The sequence below is a fragment of the Oxyura jamaicensis genome, chromosome Z (genome assembly GCF_011077185.1).
Source record: "Oxyura jamaicensis isolate SHBP4307 breed ruddy duck chromosome Z, BPBGC_Ojam_1.0, whole genome shotgun sequence".
NCBI lineage: Eukaryota > Metazoa > Chordata > Aves > Anseriformes > Anatidae > Oxyura > Oxyura jamaicensis.
In genome coordinates, this window is record NC_048926.1 from 1442684 (window position 1) to 1468973 (window position 26290).

General features: G+C 44.2%; 1 protein-coding gene across 1 annotated transcript in view; it reads right to left on the minus strand.

The window, feature by feature from the left end:
- DCC (DCC netrin 1 receptor) overlaps window positions 1-26290 on the minus strand; it is a 309874-nt gene that overhangs the window by 21261 nt on the left and 262323 nt on the right. Inside the window, exons 19-24 of the mRNA XM_035310456.1 lie at window positions 24617-24724; window positions 21632-21826; window positions 17244-17276; window positions 9425-9490; window positions 7481-7643; window positions 2024-2250 (exon numbers count right to left, since the gene is read on the minus strand). Of these exons, the coding sequence (XP_035166347.1) occupies window positions 2024-2250; window positions 7481-7643; window positions 9425-9490; window positions 17244-17276; window positions 21632-21826; window positions 24617-24724 (792 nt within the window). The remainder of the gene's footprint in view (window positions 1-2023; window positions 2251-7480; window positions 7644-9424; window positions 9491-17243; window positions 17277-21631; window positions 21827-24616; window positions 24725-26290) is intronic.

Sequence of the window (26290 nt, forward strand, 5' to 3'; positions counted from 1 at the left end):
TTTTTTTCTTGCAACTTCCCTGTTGTAAACTTGCCTTAAAATTCAAGTATCACGATCTGAAATAGAGAAGTAGGACGCAATAAATCGGGGACATACAAATCTCAGCAGCCAAGAATTGGTCCTTGAAACACATCTAAAGGATGAAAACGACGCCTGTTGTGACGTGCCACCAAGCCCCACGTCCTGGTTGCCCACAGTCCAGACCCTGGGACGTTTGGTGGCTCTTCCAGCCTCTGCATCTCGATTTCTCCGGTCGCAGCAAAATCCAGGCAGAGCTTTTCCTTGCCACGGTCGCTGGAGCCCAGGCAACGATGGCACGGAGCAGTTGGAGTGCTCTCAGGGCAAACGAGGTGAATATCGTGCCTAGATAATCAGATGCTAGCGCATCTATCTAGATCAGCGAGCTGAGACCCGCTGCCCCGTGGGGCATCGCTGCCTACGTCTCATCGAATTCAAAAGCGGCTCCGCGCGCCCGTGTCATTCAGACACTCCGCTTACGTGTTGAAATATGGATGCTCTAACTTAGCCACGTTAACATAGGCTACTCGAAGCGCCCAAAGATGCTAGAGAATATACTTGTCGGGGAGAAAATGTGCCGGGAACTGGATGCGCAGAGGAGTAATTTGCGGCGAAATAAAAGCTGTATTTCTCACTGCACACCTTGTCTCACATGAGCCTTATATTAATGTTACTTAATGTTCTGTGATTCTCTGATTCCACTTCTGCGATGTGAATAAACCATGGGTGAAATCCATTTATTACTGTCACACCGGGAAGCTTAATACCCGCCCCAACTACTCGGTGCTGATGTTCCCAAGTAAAAACATGGTCCTAAAAAGAAACAAACAAAAGATCTGCACAAAAAAAAAGCTTATTTTCTTTTTTCCCCAATGACTCTTCTCTACATTTCAGGGCTGAAATGCTGAGTCTGCTCTCGATGGCCATTCGGGGACCTAATTGCTGGTGAAAAGCCAGGGGCTGCCTTGTTGAGCTGTGTATTGCTTTGGGAAGTGACATAAAAACATTTATTTATGGTCCAAGGTGTTTACACGTAAAATATCTCGCCCGGCCTTTGTCATTAACTTGTTCACACGCCGTGCTGACTTCCTACCACTCAATTTTAAGCCCACTACTATCAGTGGCGTTCTCAAATTGATCTTTCTGGGCCCTGGGTCAGGTCTCCTGAACAACAGCAGTGTCTGGCTAGGCAGAGAGAAACTCCTGGTTATGTTTTTTCCAGCGTCTGAAATAAAAAGGACCTCTACATTAAAAACAATACAAATCGGTGTCACAATTATCTTGATAAACAGAAAGCCCCGAGCAGAATGTCAAAACTTCACCGAAACCAGGTATTTCTTAGAGAATGGCCTTCCTCACACCTGGAAGCTGTCGCAGCCTTGCTGCCCCAAGCTCTGCTCCTGGGCATGTTGCTGACCTTCTTCGTGATCGTGTTCTCCCTCTGCTCCGTTTCTCGTTTCTTTTGCTCCCTCACTTTTTTTCCCCTCCGTGTTTCCTAGGATCCAAATGAACTACGGTCGGCTTCCAGTTGAATGTTTCAGGATTTAAAAAAAGAAAAAGTGTAGAAATATATATATAAAAAAAAGGTTTTCTGCAAACATCATCCATGGCTAGAAAAACTAAAAGAATTTTTCACAGCCTCTATCAGGTTTCCTTTTGTTTGATTTCTTACAGAAGCATTCTCAGCTGCTAAAGTGACGGTGACTGTTTGACACTGGTGGGTTTAAAACCTCAGACACCATTTAAAATATGAGATTGTGGTGATGTTTTCCCACCTGTCAATGGGTTTGAATGCTACGGAATGCTCTGCTTGCACAACACTGGAAGCCCTCCATGCACAAGAGGCAGCTTCTATCCTTTTTTTCTCTATTCTCTTTTATTTTCTTTTATGTAAGGACCATCTCTTCTGGCACCCACAGCAGTGGGATGTAAGTATGTGGAGTGTAAATGCCCCAGATCTAGAAAGCAAGCGAAAATCAATCTATTCCTTGTGGGTGCTCCTCACCAGGCTGCGGGGTGCTCTTGCTGCCCAGCTGCGTTTCGGGCTGGCTGTGGCTGCTGGGGGTGATGTCCTGGCAGCTCTGCATGGGCGAGTCCCTGCCCGGGGGGTCGGAGCCCGTCGGCTTCTCCATGTTCTTCATTTCCATCTCCTCGTGGTGGATCCACAGATCCGGGGGCCTCAGGTCCTTCTGGCTGCCCTTCCTTTTGCTGGCGCTGTGGGTCGCACGTTTCCTGCAGCAAAGGAAAACAAAAAAGGTCACGTAAAGACGTTTTTCCTCTTTGTAAGACCACGAGGATAGATCACCGAGTGATCTCTGCTCGTGGGCATCTCCTAGAGAAGCCCTCTAGATGTGGCCTTCAAAGGTGTAGGTGACATGGAAGTCCCCACGTGGCCACTTGCCAAGTCCCCTGCACGAGGCACCAAGTGCTCACGGACAGCACGTGTTCGGCAGAGAGGTGAGAGAGGGTGAAAAAGAGGGAAAAGCTGGAATTTTCTCCATGGGAAGGGCCTGGGCCTCAGCAGCTAGGCTCCTCAAACACGGAGCACAACATCTTCCTCACAGCTGTAGAGAAAACCTTACCGTGCTCACATAACTGCTTCTCCTACACCAAGCTCCAGGCACTACTGAGAGAGGTGACGTGGGGGTTATCCTGCCAGAAAAAAAAAACCTCGAGGAGCTTTTCGACTTCATGAAGCTCCAGTTGTTTGAATCGATTTCTATTCTTTGCTCAATTGTCTCGGCCTGGTCTAGAAAGCAATAGGTAGGCAGAACAACTACCTGCATAAAAAAAAGGGCTTTGCCTTCAAGACAAGGGTTGAACACGTCCTGCGATGTAAATGAGGCCAAGGGCACGGTTTTGCCCCGTCCCCAGGACCCCTAGCAATGATATTTTGGCTTCAGCAGGAATATCCCAGACCTCAACAGCCACCCCGAGGAGCAGACCTTGCTCAGGTCAAGCTCCCAAGGACCCGAGCAAGGAGATTTTTGTTTACAGCCCTCCGAAACCAGCCTCTTGGTCCCTGGCCGTAATTACCTTTCGTGCTCAGCCTGTTATTTTCTAATTGCCAAAAGGTAATTATTTAAAATGACAGCGTTGGGCAGAACAAGGAGGGAACGTTGCACTTTGCCCCCGCGGGAGAAGGACAGCTCGTTAGTACCCGCTTGGACAGATCCTAGTGGCATCCTGATTAACACCTGCAAGAATAATTACAAGCCTCTTCCTTCAAACCTTAACGTACGTCCAGCTTGAAATTAAAAAGTAAAGTTATTTCAATGTCATTCAAAAAAAAAGAGCCTTTAATTTTGCTTCTCCATACAGAAGTGCTTTCTTCACTTCAGGATACAGCCACTTCTTTGTCCCTTTCGATGGAAGGTAATTCATTTCTCCAGGCTGGAGCCAGACAAGGGAAAATTCAGCCCCGAACTAATTTTTGTGCACTACAGTAAATAGGGGGTTGTAATGGATGTGTCATTCCAACCCTAACTACAAAAGCGCTACGGCAATGATATCATGTAAAAATACAGGCAATGAGCTAGCTCGGCTTGCATCGTCGTCGTTTTTTTTTTTGATTATTGATGCTCTGACAGCCCACGAGCAGCAAACTGAATCGGAGCCAGGACCGCAGATGAAAAGGTCATCGATAACAAATGAAAATAAATCATCCCCGGGAAGGTTTTGTTTGTGCAATGCGAAAAGTTGTGGTTCAGCTGAAAATGCATCCAACCCCCAGTTCCGGGGGGGGGAGGCAGAAACCTTGCAGTGATGGAGACATCCGCATCGGATTCAAACCTCAGCTGAAAACCACCAGAAACCGACGCTTTGGAAGTTTAAGGTTTACGGTGGGATTCAAATTTAGTCCCATTCCCCATTTTCGAGGAGCCTGGAGCTGAAAACGTGATCTCGGGTGGCAGCGTTTCTGTTGCTGCTCCATTATTTCACAACGTGAAATGCGCCCAGCTCGCACACCAGAACGATACCCGCTTCTCTCCTAAGGACAGATGTAAAAATAGAGATCGGTTCTGCCCTTCGAATATACACCGTGCTCATGCAGTTTAGAATGATGGCAGCAGAACTTAAGCTCTGCTTTCAAAATAAATAAACTCGCTGCAGGGAAAACTCTTTCTAGTGGTCTGTTTCCATAGGCTCCAGCACAGCAATGCCTGGGCAGGGACTCAGGCGTTGCACAGCACGCTCACACAGCTAAAAGTGACAATATATACATTAAAAAGGGCAATTTTCCAATAATATGGAGTGAGATCGCTCTTCATTTTGTAAGTAATGTCAGAGAAAAAAAGTTAAGTTTACAACAACTCCGCCTAGTTTAATTCTTAACAGTTTAGGACCTTCCCTATCTGAGCCTCTCAGAAATAAAGCGAAAAATGAATTTAGAAATAGGCTGAAATTAACCGTTCTCAAATCAAAACCGAGCTTAACTCTCCTGAACTGCTCTTGAAACGAGCAGCGGGCACGGAGCAGCCCCGAGCAGGCGGCTCAGCAGGGCTCAGGACCGCCCCGGGAGCGGCGCGGATGAGGCCAGCCATCAGCGGCAGCACGGCCGACAACTCATTAGCATCAGCCCTTCGGGTTGGGATGTTTGGACCCCTGCAGGCGAACAGCTTTTAGTGTCTGATTCGGGCCAATTACGGGACCATGTGCAGTAGGCAGGGTTTCCATCCCCCCGCAGCTACAGACAAATGCATCTAAAGGAAGCCCAGCGAGGCCTTTTCCAATTCACCTCGTTTGCCCTGCTGGCGCCGTAACTGCTCTAAGTTGGCTGTCTTTTGCCTTTCGGGCTGTATTAAAGGAAAGTCAACTGGTGTAAAAATCCTATTAAAAAAAGAAAAAAGGAAGAAAGAAAAGCAACGCATCAACAAATCGGGAATACAAAACAGTTCTTTCTCCACTAAACCTCCCCCACTGTTTTCAAGTGAAACATCATTTCATTTTGGCCTCTTTATTTCCTGCCAGGAGGCTTGAAAACCTCAGACCGGTCCCTGTTTTTCTGATGACCTGGCTCCATCGCCCTCTGTCCCCATTAGGATCCCACCCCGTGCCACCGCTGCGAGCAGGACCCACGTCCCAGGGGAACAAACCCAGGCTCTTCAGGGGCTGCCAACTCAATCCCTTTTAACTTCAGGGTGATGACACTTCGCTTAATGGCTTCCCAAGCATGTGCTGGCCCATCCACGTTAGTTCTACGGGGTTCAAACCAGTCTTGGCTTATTTTTTGTCATCTCTTTTTATGTTGATCCCTGCCCACTCTACTAATTGGTTGGGCACTTGTTCAAGACCGCATTTCATGTTCAATTGTTTCAGTACGCACTACAGGCCGGGCTCAGACGAGATGTCCACCCTCATCATTTCTCCTGCGCCATAACCTAATGGTACCGGTCCCTAGGCTAATTGCTGTGATGTGTTAGACACGTTTCCCATCTCATAAAGCCTTAAAAAACTTCCTGGGGGAAGCAGGTACTGCAGTTTGAGAGCACGTCGCATGAAGTGACATCGTCCTTCAAGATTCAACCGTGAACTGTGACCAGCCCTGCCCAGACCAGGAGGGTATTTGGGGACAGGTGACGGGTGGCCCCGTTGCCCACCCTCCAAAGAACCACATCAGCAGACACACGAGCAGGGGAGGACGTAATTACGGTGAAGGGATGGATCTCAGTTACTTCAGGAGCCCTTACGCACAACTAAGTTATTGCACCTGCATCTTTACCCGGTTTTTCCTCCCCAGGTTTTCCCCCGTGTCAAATTGCCGCAGGGTTGCTGTATGTTTCATTCTTCCCCTGGTGGCAGAGACACAAAACACATGCTAAGCCACCTAGGGCCGTTAGCAAGTTGTTTTATTGTGCTTAATATGCTTTATTGTGCTTTGTTCAGCCAAGTTTTAATTAACGGCAGAAAGACGACTTTCTCCCACCGAAGGCTTACGGGAGATTATTCCATCACCTGCACGTTTTTGCTCTGGGGAAGCACTGCGTTATCCAACAGGACTTGGCCTTGCCCCGCACGGCAGTCCTTTCGTTCAGCGGCTCGCCGGTGATTTTATAAGAACCAGCTGCCAAGAAAAGCTGCTGTCTAAACTCTGGGTGTCACAGGATGCAGCTCTCCAGGCAGGTCAGGAACAAATTCGCACCAACAAACTCTCTTCTGAAGCTCATTTTTTTTTTTTTTCCTGTTGCTCTAAATTTAAGATCCATCGTTTCACATTTATTGCACTCCTTTTTTCCTCCTTTTCCGTTCAGGAACGGCTGGCGTAGGGTCTCCTGGGTCAGATCCACCTGCCCGTTCACACCTGGAGATGTTCCGAAGTTACACAGCAAATACAAATCTGCCAGCTTCCTATTTTTTTAATTAACGGAGAGGAATAAATGATGGAAAGTCTTCTGGTATCTTCAAATAAATCTCTGAACACTCCTGTTCCTCCCATGGGGCTACCAAGGAGGTGGAGGCTGATTCATTCAGACCTGGGCATGTAAGTTTTGATGCTGGACCTTTCTATTTGTTTGTCTCCCTTCTCCTTTTAAGAAACTCAGGAGCGCTTTAGCCTGGATTCGGCGAACGCCACTCCACAGATGCATTTCCATTGCCTTCGAACGATGGCCTGATTTCCAGGTGTTAAAATTCACAACAGAAGCCAATTTCAGAATCAGCTCGGCATTCAGCTGCCCGAGCCCTCCTAGAAGCGAGGGCCCTTTAGTAGAATCATGAACCTTTTTGCTGAATAATTCTCAATAAATTCAATGTACCGAACCCAGCTCTGTTTCAAAGCCACTCACTCCACCTCCAATTTCTCATAAAAACTAAAAAAAAACCACCTTTGTGTTTTATGCTGTGGCCCTTTTATAGCATTTTAGAAGAATCCTCAAGATTTTTCCCCGTAATTTTCTATTTGTTTATTTTTTCTCAAGTATTTAAGAATTATCTCGAGAAGCAGTTGTTTATTGCATTTTCCTGGAAGTTTTTTGGCGGCAGCCTGTCTGGGGAGGAGAGCATCCTCCCAGAGGTTAGCCAGTGAGCAGGACTGTCTGTGGTCCTCAGCCGTGCAGGTGCGGAGCTGCGGAGCCAGAAAGTCTGATAGCATCACCAGGCACAGACAAACACTTTTTTTTTCCCCTTTAAATCAATGGGATTGATTCTTTCCCGCGTCTGAATGATACCTGGCAATATAAACAACAGGGGGATGTGCCTGGCAGGCTGATTTCTCCAGGCCGACCGCAGCAGGGGTGCTTATTCTTCAACCAAGCAACCTGGGGGCAGGGAATATTCTCCACTCATGAGTGATCTGCAGCTTTCCCAAGCCCATACCTCCAAGAACTACAAAAGATCCATCTCAAAAACGCCCTTTGGTCCCAAACTCCCCCTCTCCTCTACACGAACATCATCTCCTGCAACTACTTTGAAGCAAAACGGGTGTAACCGCCTTCTCCTTCTGCCCTGAGATTTGCGAACCTACTTTCTCTGCTGTGCCGAGGAGCGCCTGGTGCAGATGACGGCCACCACCACCACCACCACCACGGTGATGACGCCGACGGTGACGACGATGATGACGAGGAGGTTGCTGTTCTTCTGGGGCGTCACGCTGCCGTGGGGAGGGTGCATCTGCCCGATGGGGGGCTCTGAAAGGACACGGACAACGGCGGGTGGTTAGAGGTGGATTTATTCCTCTCCCTCTTTAGGAGTCACCCGTAAGACACAACAAGATGTGAAGCCTTTTGGGTGGCACCAAATCGTCCTAAAAAGCAGATGGAGGGTGCAGAAGGGTGCCATGAAGAGGTGAGATTTACATCTCACTGCATTTCAGTGGTGCAGCAAAAAGGAAAATATTTAAGGAATCACGACTTAAATCGTCCAGCTTTTGGAACAAATCGTCCACGGCTTAAGGAAGCACTTCCTGGGTATTAAGAACCTGGTGTTGGGAGTCAATAATGTGCAGCTCATTTCTGCTACTATCAGCTCATTTTTGCTACTATCAGCTCATTTTTGCTATTATCAGCTATTATTATCATTTTATCTCCTTTGGTTTCAATAGCTGCAAGCCTGGGACTGAAGATGCCCCCATTTCTGGCATCAAACCCCGGTCAAACTGACTTCAAGCACAGCTCCCTTGCTTCTGACAATTTTTCCCCGTTATGTAGGGAATAGCACATTTTATGCTTTTATAATAATTTTGGATTTTTGTGTCTCTATTGACAGGGTCATCTGTTACGGACACCCACACAGAACAGTGATGGGATGCTTCTGCTCTGCCTGCTGAGGGGGTATTGTAGGCACTCTGTAAGACTACAACCTCACAAATCCCCCAAAGCCTTCCCACTTAAGCTAAAGAACCTAAATCTTCACCGGGAGCGGTGCAAGGGGATGCAAAGGCAAGAGCCGTGCCACTGCACGTCAAGGATTTCACAAGAAAAGTAACTTGGGAGTTGCCTGATGGCGTCATGCCCACAGCCTCCCACGTACAGGCTAAACGAAGTGGGGGGGGCGGGGGTTCATTTTGCCTTTAGTACAGCTGAATGGGAAAGGCAAAAAAAGGCAAATCTTCCCAAATAACAGCTTTGGATAGTGATAGACGTAATTTAATTGTAATATTCTGCCTTCGCTTTCTGCCCTAACGTCCTTGCTTTACTTAACTAATTAAGTTATTGCAGTCGTTTGCCTTTTCTCATGGCTTTTTTTCAGGCAATTGTATCTGACAAGCTGCCGCAAGTGGCATCTTTTTGGCATTGCAAGGGCCTAGTACAGAAATCCCAAAGCTTTTCCTTTCTTTTTCATTTCCATGCTGACTAAAAGGCATTGAAAGAATACATCACATAAAATAACACAGTGAATATCAAGAAAAACAACCAAATCTTCTTTCCCTGCCCTTTACTGCAGGTCCTGGAAGTTCTCTTGAGGTCTCTAAAGTCCCTTTTCCTATAATTATGATGAAGTATTTTATATTTTATACATATTAGGAAGAGCAGGAGCTAAGCCCTAACAGGGCTAAACTGGCTGCAGCAAACTAGGACAGGAGAAGGTAAGGAAACTTAGCATTCCTTCCTTGTCTTGGCTGAGGAAAATAATCAGTCTGAGTTAATCAGCTGTGTGCCTCCTAATTATTTTGTATTTGGAACCTCACTTGGTACCGCATTTCAGGGAATCGTGCCTGTTGTTTCATTCAACATCGGGAGGTGACAAGGCTTTGTTAGGTACTGGAGGTGGGCTCGGGAATGTAAAGTCATTGATTTAGCATCTACAGCTGGCAATGATCAGGTCCAGTTAATTTGCGTTAATCCACGGGGTTTACCCTTGTTTCTTCCTATCTTAAGGCAGAACTAATTAATAAAGAAATGCTATTTTCCAGAAAGATGAAATGGAAATGCAAGAATATAAAATGTCATCGGGGGGAGCCTGCATTTACCGTTCAGGCTGCTTCTGTCTATCAGGTTGGTGTCCACCGACCAGTAGGAGCCATCGCCGTGACGACCTGTTGATGGAAAAAATGATGGAAATGTAACTCGACAGCTGTTTCACCGTTCCTGTTTCTCAAAATTGCCTATTTTCTAACTCTGAAGATTAAAAAAAAAGAACGAGGGAATATGATTATTATTCTAAAAATGTTTTGGCTGCTGAGGGAATAGTTGCACTCCAAATTAATGTAGTAAAATTTGGGGTGTTTGTCTTTTCACCTGCTTAGTTTTGTCCCGTTTACCAGCTTTGGGTGAAATAGCCATGATTGGTCTGCCAAGGGCAGCATCTCTGCTTCCTCACATCTGACAGGAGAATTGCAGAGGGTGGTAAAGTCCTACCAAGTCCTTCTGGTATGGGAGCGAGGAGACAAAGCCCATGGCAGAAGGAAAAGAGCTCTGGTTTGGGGTAAAAGCCAACAGCATGCTCTTGGTATGGGCAAGCTGCACTAAAGCAAAGCACTAAAGTGGCCATTTCACCTCTCCAAAGCTTTTTTTTGTTTGTTTCTTTTAAATTAATATAGCCTGAGCCCTCCCATGGTGTGATGAGAGCAATGCTCTGCTGGGCTGGTGGCTCAGGGAGAAGAGATCTGGGCTGGGCAGAGGCTGCTGGATCCGTAACACCCCTGGGCTCTGCCATCCCCCATGGCAGCCAAACAGCACCTTTGGTTGGAGAAGGGACAAAGAAAACCTTTGGAAAACTCAGTGCAGAGCAGGGGATTATTCCTGGTAACTTCTCCTTCCAACGACCACCATCTCCATCCGATCCCTTGGCAGATTCAGCCAAAAAAAAAAACAATTTCCTCACTTTCCTGCAGTTGTTTGTTGCTGCTGTGTACTGTTAAACAACTGTCACATTCCTCTCCAGAGGTACTCGTGTTTCTGTGGGCCGTGAAGGGATTGATGTGCATAACTTTGTCTACCAATTTGGCAAGTATTTTGTGATGAATGGCCCTAAATAAATGTAAGATGATTATCATCAGAAGAGACTTCAGTGTAATCATCTTTTCAATCAGCATAATTGCACAGCTACAACAACTTGATCCCGAGAAAACAAGGTTGCAAAATGTTTAGCTGTAAAAGCAGGCAAAATAGAGATAAATGTAAGATATATAGTAATTCTGTTTACCACGATGACACTCCACAGCAGTCATATTCACGGTACTACGCTGCTACCTGTGAATGCGTTGTGACACCGGGGTTATATTGTGCTTAGGAACCTGGGTACCTCGACGGGAGACTGCTAAACATTGCTATTTTTGATACTTAGCCCACACTGAAAGATCTTAGAGGGAACTTAACGCATTCACAAATGCAGTCTGGATATTGGGAACTTTAAAAAACTAACCTGCATGCCTGACTCAAAGTTCAGTACTTTTTGAATTAGCAGAGGAGCACTTTTCAAGGCATTATACATTGCATTTTTTTCATATAAATATTTGCGTAAACAGCTGCCCATTTCAGTTTTCCTGGTTCTTCTGAAATTAAGGACTATGTTCCTGGGGAAAAGCAGCATTTGGTGTGATTGGTGTCCTGGATGGATGCATCCTGGCCCAAAGACCCTGCCATGGGAGGGGACCAACAATGGAGACCCCACAACCTTGCAACTAGGCTTCATTGAGCATATCCAGGCGGTTTTTGGGCTAGAAACATTTCCAAAATTCTTTAAAGATTGATTTTAGGTTAATTCAGCTTTGTTCTGCTATTAAGCCACTATTTGGAATAACGTGCTCTGTGCTTAGCGTTGCTGTCACTCTCCGTGGCACCAGAGGGCTTCCCATCTTACAGAAGACAAGTTCAAAAGTCCTGTTCCACTGAATTCAGATGTAAACCCTCCAGGCCAACCAGAAAGACACTTCTAAGGTGGGCATAACTCAACAGGTATGTCTACATCTCTCTTTTTATTTTTTTGGTCAGTCCATGGACTATCTCTTTGACTTCCACCAGTTTCCAGCTTTTTTCCGTCGTGTTATTCCAGCTTTTGGAACAAACCACTGCAATATCTTGACTAATGAGCTTCTTTTTCCAGAACTGCCTTTTCCCTGGGGGTTAAACAATCTTCAAACTTGCTTTTCCTACTTTTTAAAAATGAGTTTTGGCATGCGTTCTGAGGAACCAAAACCTAAATCCATTTGATCCTACATATTCTTTCTCATCTCTCACTCCTCCATTTCCCTTCTGTCTTTCAAATGTTTCAATGACTCAATTTTTTAATTTTTTTTTTCTGAAAAAGCAAGTACTTTTTTCCACGACCATTATATTCAATAACCATTTCAACTTGATCTTGTCAAGGCAAAAAATCCAAGATGTCTGTGACCACAACAGATCTTCATCCTCCCAGGTCTCCAGCACCTGGAAAGGGGCCAGAAATTCTCTTGGGATAATAGTGTAGAACTATTGCCTTTTTTTCATGCTTTACTTCATCAACTTCTTTATTTGCAGACTTCAGGTATACTCATGTAGCATAGGCAGGTTGGTAGACATTGAGGGACCTGTCTCCCCCTGTTGACCATACTAAGTGGCAGACCTCGAGACATTCATCTTTGGGCACTGAAGTTCTGCCTCCCTCATCATTTAAACAAGTCAGAGCACAAGGATTTGTGTCTTCTTGTTTTCTTCCCATCCACAGCCAGCACCAGGTAATGAAGGAGACAACACATTGTGCTAGTGAGAGCTGAGGAGCTCAAAGCAGGCAGAAATATTCTTAAGTTTGCTTTTCAGTATGTATGTATAAGCTGGCAGACTTTTAGGAAGGACCCTGGGGTTTGGGCAGAAACACACGATTAGATGAACAGATACCACATTTCCTCTTAACTTTCTAGTTCTGCTTTTTCAAGGTGCCTCCTGAGGTAGCTGTCTCAGCGATGTCTCAGCATAGCAGGAAACGCAACCATTATGCAGGAATAACCCTTCTTATAATTTCAAGTGTGTCTTCTGAGATCCCTCCTTGCAGATGCTTTCCATGTTTTTGACCTTAAGAAAGTTTTTGTGTTTTTTTTTTCTTTCCTCAGAAGAGGTTCTTCTGATAAATGGGATAACTTTTTATTGCTTCTCCTAGTAGCAAAGAGCATTACAGACTGCTGCATTATTTGTTTAGGAAGCAGCTCTTTGAAAAAGATCTGAATAGCTCATCCTTTCACCAATGCTACTCCCAGAGTTTGCAAAACAGCTTCAGAGCCAAAAGCCCGAGGCCGTCAAAGGAAATAAAGAGGCAAACCGAACACCTTCTGCTGTCACTGCGTGAGACAACGCAGCTTTTTGGGGGCTGATATCAGGCTATAGATGTACTGGCAGATGTTTGCACACAGGAATACACACGAAAAATGCACGTTAAGAATTTCCAGCCCACCACCACCGAGCACAGGAAGGTTTCGAGCAGGTGAAGAGCAACATGCCTGCCCTAGTCCAGCACGGTGAAGGCTGAACTGCAGACAGCCAAATTCCACGCTTGACTGGGCTGCGCTTCAAACTGCCTTGCTCTGAGAGCTGAAACAATTAGTGTGCTGTTTATTCATGAGATGAGGAGCACCGAGGTGTAAAACTGCAGGTGTGCCACCACGGAGCTGGCCTTCAGTCCCTGTTTGGGAGGCAAAATCCCCCGAAGTGCCAGCACTGCCTGGGAATCTTGCAACAGGTCTCCAGGCTGGGTGCACGACAATGCAGGCCACCATTTTCCTTGGGATTTGGAAGCACAGCTGAAGATTCGTAGATTTCCTTGGGATTTGGAAACACAACTGCCTTGCACGATCTTCTCTGTGGACTTTTTGTGGAGCTTGGTATGGCCATGGGCCCTGCTCCGGGCATGGGGAGCAGGAGACCTCCTGCAGGCCTCGTCATGGCAGTAAGTGCTGAAGCTCAATCTTAAATCTCCAGATTAGGGTCTAAAAAGAGGGATGTCATACATAAAAAACGAATGTCTATATTCCATACATACATTCCATTCCATACACAATTTATCTGGATAGTTTATAATGGTCCATTTCACCGAAAATAGTATTTTTTGGAAAACAACAAAACAATCAAAATGTACTGAAATTTCCTAAGATAATGAAAAATATTTGTTCGAAATTGGGTGTGTTTCCTTTTATCAAAACTTCCAGGGGATGCTATAAAACAGCTGTGGTCCAACAGCAGAAATCAGCTTTTTGCTGTTTCACAGATCTAATTCTGATGGCCACACATTACTACAAGTCCTATATTGACAAAATTTGGACTAAATTTAATATTGGTTTATCAAATGAAAACTGGGGCAAGATAAAACAGAGTGAATTAATCTATTCTTCGCCCAGTTTGCCTCTAAATTCCAGATCAAAATCATAAACAGACTTCAGGAAGCCTCAACAATAGCTCCTAAGAAAGCAGCCGGCCTTCTCCTACATAAATAATGTTTGTGACAAAAATTCTCTCTTGAGCATCTGAAATGGTGATTTTATGCTTGTTTCCATATTACCACTTCTGCTGCCCTTATGATGGCCAAAAACTGTCGAAGTTCTCCCCAGATTGTGCTCTCTGCCCCATCCCCTCGAGGCTGCACTGCCTTGTGCCCTGAAACACCGGGGTTTTTGCCCACAGCCCCTCATGTGCCCCACAGCCTCCAACTCTGCTCTGCTGCCTCAGAAGTGCTTTGTTCTCCCTGAACTTCACAGCCACGTGCCGGCGTTGGAGATGGATGACCTACCAGAGTTAATTCGTGTCACTCAATAAGAATTGCATTTGTGGCAGAGGCGGCCCCCAAGGGCCTTGTCCAAAGCACGGAGTAATTTAAAAGGCTATCGCTGACTTCAGGGAGCGTCGCTTCAGACCTCGGATGATTAAAGAATTAGCTTTGATTATTTCTGAGGCAAACGAGCTTTTAGGAAATTTGACTTTGTTTATCTCGCTGCTCGCAGTACAGTTACAGTGAGACCTGGCCCCGGTGACTTGTCTTTAATAGAGTTGCCTGCAGATCGAGTGAGGGTCTCGGACTTTCTCTTATTAGACTTCATCACAGAGGTCACGTAAAAGTGGAAACCGAATTTAGATATCAAGAGCCTAGGAAACAAACTGCAAAAGGCTGAGAATTCCTTCTTATATACTACAGCCTTAAAGAACTAAAATGCGGTGTAGTTCACCTACCCGGACAAAAGGCAGTATTTATGCTCAGGTAACACCAAGAGGGACTGACCGTGTTTAACTCGTGCTGTGCACACTTGCTGTCAGCTAAACACCCAGCAAGAAGGTTTTATTTTTGTAACTTATGTGGCCGGGAGGTGGCTTTGCTGCAGGGAGAGGGGAGGGTGACCGGAGGTGGATGGGGTCGAGCACCCAGGGCGCAGTTTCTGTCATCTGAATTTTGCTCCCCGCTAATCCTACTGCTTTCCCAACTATAGAAAGCTATTGTAGCTTTCATACCGATAGGTATCTATATGAGCAATATCTATAAGCAGCAGAATAACAGCTATTTTGCTATTGTAATCTACCACGAGCTATCCAGCATGCATTTAGTAACCACCCTACAAGCTGAATGCTGTGTATCATTTTGTATCTCAAAATGATCTTTAAAAAATGCAGAAATAGGTCTTAACATTACTTTATCTATCCACCGTGACACTATGTAATTTATTATTTTCAAGTGAATAACAAATCATAGTTATATTTTAAGCATGATGCTGAGACTCTGAGCAGCTGGCTGGGAGAGAAAGAGCTTCTCCCAAATGTTTAAAGCAATGAACTGGAGCTTCTGCAGGCTGCACCCTTCTGCAGGCTGTGAAACCCTCGCAAGGGTCACAGCTTCCACAGAGGAGCAGGAGGCACAAAAGGAAAATGGCCCAGAACTCTTTCTCTGCAGTCATTCAAGGAATATGTGCTCACTTGCCATATGCAGAGTTAACCTGCCATGCTTATTCACTTCTCCCCATTAATTACACCACAGAACATGAAGGGACAGGCAGGTGTCTCCGCAGAGAATCTGATTTTGTTAATCCCCGTGGCAGAGGTAGGATCACACTTCTATGGAACAGGAAAATGCTTTGCCACGTTTTCTGTATTTTTCTACCCACAAGTAGAACGCTGAGCATCCAAAAACCTCTGACTTTTCTGCAGAATTACAGGGAATGAAGCGAGTAGAAAGTCAGGAGCTAGGCATTGCTTTTACTGACACCGGTTTCATTGGCAGAAGATTTGGGGCAAGTATAGAGCAATAATGGAAGATGTATATAAGAGTGGTTGTGCTACAATAGCTACAAAAAGCTACGGTGCTGTGACAGCGAGGGCAGAGCCAGGAGCTCAAAGGCTGCCTGCCAGAGGCTTTGCCTCTCAAAATCACAACCAGCTGCGATGGGAGATGCTCCATGTGTTGTGCCACAAGGTCATTAAATAGCACTCTGGTGTGGTCATGCAGCAGTACACATAAGATGAAAGAGGGAAGAACTAACACAAACACAACAAACTCTATTTTCCATCTAGCCTTCCTTTTTTCCCCCATTTTTCTTTTTTAAATGAACTTGTCACTCTTTCAGTCCTGCTTTACCAGGTGATACCTTGTGCTGAAGCCTCACCTGAATTTTCTGAACCTGCCTGAATCTATTTTAAATGCAAATTCGAGAAAAATATATTGATAATTTACTTTCAGGCTTCTTTGCAACCGAACACATTTACCTTTTAAAAGCAGTTTTTATCTATTCAAAGCTGACATTTTCAATTTGTGTGTGCTGTGGTGCAATAAATCACACTGAGCAAAACCAGCTTTTAATTTTATAATTTAGATACTTCTTTCTGCCTTTATGGAGAAGATTATGTGCTGAAACTAGACACTGAATTTCCCAAACTGGCTGAGAGTGGGTCTCGCCTGTGGGGATGTGCTGCCTTGTAGTAGTGCAGGTTGTACCTGATACATGCTGAAACCCTCGCGAAGAAATAGGGTAACTCCCATGGGTGTTGTTCCAGGTTGAAGCCCTAAATAATGCTCTCGTTTCCACCAGGAATTTCCATGTTGCAAGTTAATGCAATTCATTAAAGTGGGGTATGATGGCAGCTGGTAAGTAAAGCCAGGATTTGAGGCTGACCTCTCGCTTTGCCTTTGACACGAGCGTTAAGTGAGAGTTCGAACCACACGCACCTCCCAGCACCACCTCTGAGTTCTCCCAAAGTCTCCGTGACTGTTTCCTTGAGAAGATGTCACAGAAATGTATGATGTTCTGGGTATAATTGAAAGAAATACTTAAGAATAAATAGGTCTAGAGTGAAAAACGAAAAATATCCTAGCAACACGCGTTCCAAGTACTGAAAAGGAGATAGGAGCAGAGGAGCTGTGACTAATCAGACACATTCATATTTGGAAAACATAATGATAATGCCTTGAAAAGTTGACTAAACTTTGCTATTATTAAACGAGAGCTGCTGTTTTGAGGGAAAAGATGATTTATGATTCCTCACCATGAGGCTTCTGAACTTTAATCTACAACCCAAGGAAGGGTGCAAGAAGAGCCGGGGAATTATGCCGAGCTTAATTATATTTAACGTGAATTATTCAGAAGTGCAGCAGAGAGACTAAAAATTTATTTCATACAAAGCAGCTTGACATTTTAATTGGCCCTTCAGAAAAGAGACAAAACAATTTCCTCTCCCGAAAATTTACATCTTCCCCATCAAAGCAGCAGCCTCAGCCGAGCAGAACTTCATTAACAAGATTAATTAGCGCGCCGGCGCCTGCCTCATCAGGTGTGCAGCCCAGGTGAAAGGCGGCGGCGCGGCGGGGATGCCGGCAATGAAGGCGACAGATTGAGGGCACCGTACCTTGGTCGTTGGCCATTTTGTCGGGGTGCTCAACTGCAAGAAAGAGACAACGTCGTTAGAGCCGGGCCGCTGGTGGAGGGAAGCCCCAGGGCAAAGCATCCCCAGGCAGGCAGCGCAGGGGGGGAAGGAGGTTTTTTAGCCTTCCCTTTTCTCAAAGAACCCCTGAAGAACTAAAGAGGACAAACACAGGTCGTACCGTGCTCTGCGTCAAATATTTACACAGAGTTTTTCCAAAGGTGAAAAGTTGCCCACGGTATTTTATCATTCTCTCGTTCTTTGATATGCCACGATGATCTGGGAAGTTTAATTAAGCCAAAAGGGAAAGAGAGAGAGAGGCAGAGAAGAGAAACTTCGGTTCTTTGAATAATTATGGTCAAATCACCTGCAAGCTGAATGCTCAGCTTGACACATATTATCATTGTTTCAGCTTTTTACAAAAGACTTTAAAAGTATTTACATGTTTTTGCATAATAACCATAAAAGATAGCGTGATCTGAAGTATACTCGACAAGACTTCAAATTTCAATAGATACATTAAAAGCCTTCCTTTTCCAGCTTCCCTTGGATACATCAAGAGCTACCATCATAGAGCATTAACCGCCCCTCTGCTTAATGAATATGCAAGAATATTAAAGGCAGGAAATTGGGGGAAAAAATGTGATTTGGTGCATGAATCTGGAAGTTTGATCACGACCACCTGCAGGTGCGGGGCACGCTGAACCCCTCGCTGCTAAAAATCTCTATGAAACCTCTGCTAGATCGCGGCGTTGTGCTAGGGAACACTGAAGGTGCTGAACTAGCAGCAGCTTACATCCAACCTGTCCCCCAGACGGCCACATCTGTATTCTCCAGGACTGTGGAAGGGGGAAGAGCTCCTTCAATGACCCCCAAACCCGTTAGAGGGCACTGCAGGGCTGGGAATGGTGCCCCACAGGCCCACGGGCGGCCCCCGAGCTTCTGGGGCTCCGGCACAAATGGTACAGCAGCCGGGCTTAACCTGGTGCCCAGCAGAAGGCCCATGAATCAAGATTTCCTTCCTAATCTCAGCACGACTGAGAACGTCTGAGAGTGTGAAGCCCAGGCTGTGACCTCCTTCTCCCTCTCTCCCCCTTTCCATTTGTCCCTTTACATCCGACCGAGGTTTTTGTTCAGCCTTGAAGCCACGGGCAGCTTGGCCAGTGTACATGGATCGGAGCAACGCTGTGTGTGATTCCGATAAGCAGAATGCTGTTTCATTTTCTTCAATTAAAGGAGCTCAGCCTGTTTGTAAATGCTGGCTGAAATCCAGAAGAGGTGCAGCTCAGCAGAAGAAAGCACACGTACATTCAGCAAGTGAGGCTCTAAGATTTCCTTGCTTCTGCAACAGATGAGAACCATCACTGACAAATTAGTTGAAAGACCAAAGAAATCCTCCCTCCTCTCTGCCTGTCACGGGTTCATCCTTTCCCCCTGCAGCTATCACATTTCATTGGGAAGCTGCAAAGAAATTTCGGGTTGTATTTACTTATTTCTACTTAGCGAATTTCTGAAAATGATTCATTTATGCACCATCAACTAACGTAACATTGAGACAGTCTCTGTTCTCTGCCACAGACACGTGTGTGTGTATGTGTCTCTAAGATTTAGTGACATTATCCAGATAAGGAGTAAAAAAAATCCTAGTAATGACTTCAAGTTTTGGCCCAAGTCATCTAGTAAGAAAGATGGGGGACGTTTAATCACATCTTATCCATCTTCCAGGCTCCTTATAATGTTTGCATCAGACTCTTCATGCATTCAGTGATAAATTTAGCCAGCCAGAGCATAAAAAAGCAGATCCTCGAGTGATGTAAACTGTCAGAGATTGATTGAAGTTCACAGTGTAGCGACAATTTACATAAGCTAAGGATTTGCCATTTGCCTGTGGATTATCATCAGTGGAGCTGAGGTGGAAGAACATAAACCCATTGCTCCACGGGAGCGTTATTTACTGCTAAACATACCTATTTCTCACAGATCACTACGTTTTCATTAGCACAGGAAAGCCACTACAAATACTTACATGGCAATTAGAACACAAGTCATGGCTGGCTTGCCTTGGAGGAACTTTATGGGTTATAATACACAAAATCAGCCGGTTGGTGACTTAGTGGATCTTTGATGCTTTTTTCGTACTTCATGGCTTAAAATTTTCTCTGATCAGGACATATTTTTGCCATCAGAGTGTACATTACCATATGGTGCCTACACCTCTTCTGTTAATAATCATTAAGGGCAGGAAACCAACATTTCTGCATAATTCAGAACGCACTCAAGACTTCAGAAAGTCTTTTCACCTCAAGTGCAGAGTTGTATTTGTCAAAAAACCAGTTGAATATTATTGAACATGACATATTTAGGGTGGTTACCATTAAATATTCATGGCAGGGTATTAGGCATAGTCCTTGTAGGCAATTACAAGACGTAACAAATGTATAAATTCATCTTTTTGGTATCTCTTGATGCTGTCTGATCCAGAATTCATTTCCCAAATGAGTTTTATGGTACTTTGTGTAAACATTACAAAGTAGGGGGTATCTAGTACATTAATCTTTCAGTTTACTTAGATATCTGAGTCTCTATATCTTTTGATATCTCATTAGTCTGTGGTTATTATATTATGATGCCTCGACTCAGTCTAACAGCCTTCTGCTTGGCACAAATTGTGAGCATGAAATTAAGTTGGCACCATCGGCTTGATGGAGATGAAGCACCCACAAAGTGCTATCTCTTCCCATTTCATGGTAGTGGAGAATGAATAATCACGATCTTACCCGTAATTCATTCAAAGGGAAACACGACTTGGACAAGTAAGTCCTGCAAACCTGGGCTGGCTGCGATAAGCTCCGAACAAATTGGTACAATTTTTCATTATTTTTTTTTTTCCTGACTTGAGCTAATTCATGGAAACTGTTGTATGAGCCTTTTCACTCCCAGCCTGAATGATCGGTAGCACGCTTCATAGACACTGATAGCAGCGAAGCAAAAAGGGCAAGCTCGCTGCCAGGGCTGCCGAGGACACTGCCTCATTCATCGAAATCCCTCCTTAATGCGAAGTGCCAGGCACTCGCTGGACATGGAGGTTCCCCTCCTTCCGTCAGAGGCGGCAGGAAAAGGCATTTAGCCATTCACATAAAGGGTTTGCTGAAAGACGAACTCAAATATGAGCTCTTGCCCAACAACAACAACAACAACAAATACATAAAAGGAGCGATGGAGGGACTGCACGTCACCCCTTTTGTTCGGTCATTTCGCTTAGCTTTTATACAGCCCACGTTAAATTAAGTCACTTATAACCGATTAAAAAGAGGCTTGAATGTGAATGCTAATTGTCAGGCTTTTGTACACAGCTTTCACTCTGAATTTCCCTCTGACTCTGACTTTGCAGGTCCAGCCTAAATCCACTTTCAGTTCCCTTCTGCCAAGGTGTTATTTTTATGTACAAACCCCTGGATTTCCTCCAGCAGATAGAGCACTGAAGTGCTCTCTCATACGCCACGCTTCTTTCCTGGAACAGGTTTGCTGTTTATGTCATTCGACTTTTTCATTAATTATACCTCTTTTCAGAAGTAATTTCATACCTTTGTGCAAATCAGTGAGTGACAGCTAAAATAGAAGGAGCAGCGCTGCTGCAAACATCCCGCTTCCCCCTCACAGCAATGCGGCTTACACCTTCACATCAAATCATTTCTGGGCAGATGATGTCAGGCCTTCACAGCTAGGCAGCAGGGAGGACAGAAGAGGAATATCTCACTGTGCTAATTGGAAATGGAGCTGGGTACGAGTCCTTTGCTCTCATAAACACAGTGGCCAGGTTAAAACATGCACCAGGCAAAAAAAATGGGTGCCCCTGGTTTGCCTGCTTCATCTTGCCGGTCACTAACGGGGAGAGATCCGGCAGGAATTTGTCTGTCGTTAATAGCAGGCCCTGAAAAATATCTGGGACAATTTTCCCCATGCAAAGTCAGATTGCATCTCAGTTTGCTGAGATTTTTTAATTATAACTGTGTGTGCCTGCTCTGTTGATATGAGTGAGTCATTGCCAGCTCCTACAGTCACCTGAGGATCCCAAAAGAAAAGGTAGCTCCCTGGAGAAATCCAGGCACATCCAATTAGCTTTACCATTGATGGCAGGAAGCTAGGTGGTGTCAGAGTGCTCTCCCCAAGTTGATTGAATTTAAAACTCCAGTTACCGACTCATTATGTGGTTTACTCTTGTCAACTACCATATGTAGCATTTTGCTTTCATCTCTCAATAAGTTTCAAGTAGTAGGATTTCTTCTGGCTGCCACGGAATTAATTGCAAAGCTCCCACGGAGCCCTAAGGAAACTGGAGCTATCATTAATATCAGGATGACACAGATCCAAACCTTTCAGCGTCCGGAAGAAAACAGGATCGGAGAGAGGCCCCACTCCCTTGGCGTTGCGGGCTTGGATTCGGAAGTAGTAGACGGTGTCCAGGCTGAGATCCACGATCTGGTGGGTGAGCCGGTCACCGCTGATGGACTCCATAATCCAGTCGTCAATGGGAGCGTTCTTGTCCAGAGTATAGAAGAGGATGTAAGCTGAAAAAAGCCGGTCTCGTGGTTAGTGCTTCAAGCAATGTGCTTCCTATGCACCATGCGTATAAACTGTAGATTGATTAAAAACTATTATTTTCTTCTTAAAAGCAGCAACGGTAGGTGTCTGATCAAAATAGCTTCAAAGAAGGCTACGACAATTAATTCGTATTTGTCTATTTTTATTCCAAAACAACAATTACAGCATTCACTGCAGGAGATACAGGTTTAACAAATATAAAAACAGGTAGCACATGCTAAACTGCTCTGGTATGAGAACATTTCTCAAATTCAGGTGCACCACTCAGTCTGATAAATGCCATAAGCCATACAATGTAAGTCTGTAGGGTTTCAGTGCTGAAATAAAATCAAATGGCTTTAATGATGCACATCAAGTACTGGGTGCTCATGGGAAGCCATGTAATATTTCTTGGCAAATCTAGGGGAAGTATTTTGGGGAAAAGAATGAAGAACTCAACCTCAGAATTTGGGTAACTGGGGCATTGCAATTACTCCTTGCGCCTGAATAAAACTTCGAAGCTTTAGGATTTAGGGAGTAGCAATAGCAGTGTTAGGAAACAATGGAAGTTTGTAGGAAGAACCTTCTCGGCAAACGAAATTCTGGAGAGAAAAAAAGAGCCTGTAAATAAAGCTGAGAGGTAAAGCATGTCCTACGTGATAACCCAACCGGGTGAACTGCAACACCAGGCTCTGCCTAACCTTGAAAATATCTTTGTTTTCTTTCTTTTTTTTTTTTTTTCCTTTTTTCCCCCCTCCTTTGTCTGTGCCACTCTACTAACATGCAAAGACATACGATGTGAGTTTGGTCTTACGTGCCAGCACCACAAGAGTGAGCTTCTGGAGTGCAGAGAGCCCAGGTGAATCTCCTGGACTTCATTTTGGTGCTTGGATCCAAAGTTACTAAAAAATCGGTGTAAAATTTATCACCATTCCTCTATTTTATTGTATTTTATTTTTTTCTGAAACAAAGATGCTTTTCAAAGCTCTCATTCCACAGGAATGGTTGTGCTGGTCAGGGACAAATGGTACTAGGATGGAAATGATAATATTTTGTGTATTTTTTTTTCTTTGCTTGTTTACATCATGGGATATTCTTTATAGGCTTGTAGTTTTCTACTAAGCAGTTTCACTGACCATGGTATTTGTTTTAATACACACCAAGATAGAATAGCCAAGTTTCTGAAATTAACACAAACACAATGCCCAGGCACTTCTAGGGATGGAGATATGGCTGTTAGACATTTCTACTCTCCGCAAGGAGTTGTTTCCTCTGCTTGGAAAGTCTAAGAAACATTAGGCCACGGATGCTGTAAAAAATCTTTATGAGAGTCGTTCTTCAACCAAGCACTACAAGAAAGAAACTTGTGCTTGGACATCGAGGGACCCCATCTGCTCTCAGGTCTGAATGCTGCTTTTGATGAAAAAAACTCCATAAAAGTTGCTACCACCACATTTCACAATTTCAAAGTCAGGAAAGCTTTTTATTTTTTTCTGTCTTTTAGCCAGTGGGGATTCAAGACCGTCAGCACTCATTTCCGTGCGTTGTCCAGCAGAACCATCAGTTATTCTCTCTAAGGACTAAACTGGGTTAATGTACACAGAGCCGTTTCCTCAAAACACCCTCCCTTCAGACACGGTCACAGCCAATAAAGTTCTGATAATGGAGGCTGAAATTGTGAGATAATAATAATATGGAGGCTGAAATTATACACTGCAAGTCTAACCTGAGAATCCCTATTGCTTGGCAACGTCCAGAGAGAAAGACATCCTTCTTTTATTGGTAATATAAAGTGGGATACTTCCCTGGTGTAACTCGCTCTCCTCTGATGCCAGGGAAGCCCTGCTGAGTTACAACTGGTGCAAATCTGACCCAGTGCTCCTCACATCTAATTGCTCACCCAGGGCATCATGCTGAAGCCTTCTTGCTCTTACTTTTCTATTTCTCAACGCTTCAGTAGTGTGTAGCTGGGATTACTGGTAGTAACGCACACTTCCTTCCACGTGGAGGTACGTTCTAGAACTGGTCCAAGCCGATTGTTTGTGGTAATGAGACCATAACGTGCCCATTTTTGTAGTTGAACAATATTTCTCCTAATAATTATATGCCTCTGAGGTGTCTATTAACAGCCTAAAGTGATCATTTAAATGCAAAATCTCAGATGGAACTCGACTGTATTTTTTTCACCCTAAATTAACATTAAAGGCTTCTAATGGATGTCTTAATTAGGCACTAAGGTTACACGCAACATTTTGGAAAATAAAATCTGTCATTGTGAAGCATCCATTAAGTTCAGTTCTTGTCAGTCAATATTAAGTAAATTTTTTTTTCCTGATCATCATTGCTTTAAATTGTTATTGTAACGTTAAATATCTACCAATAAATTCTCCCATTGTGTGCTGCAACAAGCAACCTATCATTAGGTATATTATGTATTGCATTATTGCCAAACAAAGTACTTATTATTAGTCATTTCTAATTATCATTGAGCAGCACGTACCACAAAACCTTTGCTGAGCGTGCTGCATTTTAAACTTAAATCACTGTTCTTAGCATTTAAATGAATATTTACATCCTGCAAGTGATCTTGCAGTGTCTCTAATGCTGCCTCGACTCCTAGACCAAGTTTGCTGATAAAAGTAAGAGAAAATAACATCAGATCAGATAGGTTCTGGGAGAAAAAAACAGATGTTTCCACTGAAAATAGGGGAATGAAAGCAACATCCAATCAGAACAGTAAAATAAAAAGGAGAATAGAGGATGATACAAATGCGTACCGGTAATTTTCCCGTTGGCTTCTAATGGTGGCTGCCAGCTGACAATGACGGCTCGGGGCTTCCCTTCCCGTGTAATGACTGTCAAGTCCTTGGGTGCAGAGGTTGGAGCTGAAAAGAATGAAAATAATTGAAAACAACGGAATGAAAATAATTGAAAAGTATGAAACGAAAATAATTGAAAACTCTGTTCTCTTTATGTCTTCCTAGGCTATGGAGGAGAAATGAAGAACAGACAATTATTGCAAAATAGTTGTGAGAGAGGAGCACCATGTTGGCACGGAGCTCACCGTTCATTTACTTGGGTTTGATGCAGGCTGCTGCTGACTTAAGAGTGTATAGATAAGGGAACAGCATGGAGAACACAGTGTGAGCATCACATTGCCTGTGTCCTACTCGTATGGCCACTTAGCAACTTTTCTGAACGATCTCTGAGCAGATGGTCTCACAACATTTGCATCAGTTGAGTTTTTCAAAAATGGGATCCATAAGGATCCATAAGGATCCCAAAATGGGACCACCTTGCTATGCCAGGGAACTTGCAAGAGACAACCTTTTCTGTAAACTAACCACGCTTGATTTTCAAACTAAAATTTTCCTTCTCTTTACTTCTGCTATGTCTGTTCTGGAATATCCTCCATATAAATGATTCTATTTCTCCCAAAATGCAACCATCAACTTGTGTGGAAACAACGTCTTTCTGTTAAATCCTGTTTTCCTTTCTCTGATATTAACCTCCTTGCCATGTTTTCATAAACTAATTCTTTCCCTTTTTAGGCTTTTTGTCATTTAGGAGGTTCAACTAGTAAAGCTTGTTCTTAAAGCCTCCTCCTGCAGCACAGGTTTTCCATGCTGGTTATCGCCACACGAGTCCCTCTGAGTGGCTGAAGCTGAGCCCTGCTTTCAGCAGACTGTGAACCTGAGATATCATGAGAAAAACCAAAGCTTTAGATGTTTCCCTTAGCACTCATTAACACCCCTCGCATCAGCAAGACCTGTGGAGGCAGAGCTGGGGATGGAACTTGGCTCTGAGAGTTGCTTTTGAATTACGGGCATCACAGTTCTCTATAGCCTGTGGTAGCAATCTCTAGCGAATTCTGTATCGATGCTGATATGTACATTCCTTAATATCATTACGGGAAATTCAACGTGCGGAATGGGTACAAAATAGGCAATAAAGATCAGCAGTGCAGGATGCCCTTAATTAACAGAGCTGCTCCATCAAGCTCAGATAATTACGTTGCGGTCACATGGGGAAATCTAAGGGCACGTATATCCCCTCTTATTTTCCCTTTGTTAATTAACTGGCGTGTACTGTGGTTTTCATTAGAAAAAAGAAGAAAGCACAAAAAAAAAAATAACCAACAACAAGAAAAACCAAAAACCAAAAGCCAGATCAATATTTACCAGCAGACTTCACTTGGTGTCTGCTGGTAGAAGCTGATTTATATCGGTACCTAGAGTGTGTTCAAGACCACTAAGGAAAAAATGCATTCTGAACAGACCTGTGGCTGCTTAGCTGTAACACAGCCATTTAGCTCTTGAATTAAGAAGGTCCTGTGTTAGATAGAAGCAGTCTTTGAGCCCTTCTTACTAAAAGGATAATGGGGGAACTTATAAACTTGAGACAAAGACACAAAGAACTTCCTGAATTAAAATGTTAAAGTGGCAAAATTA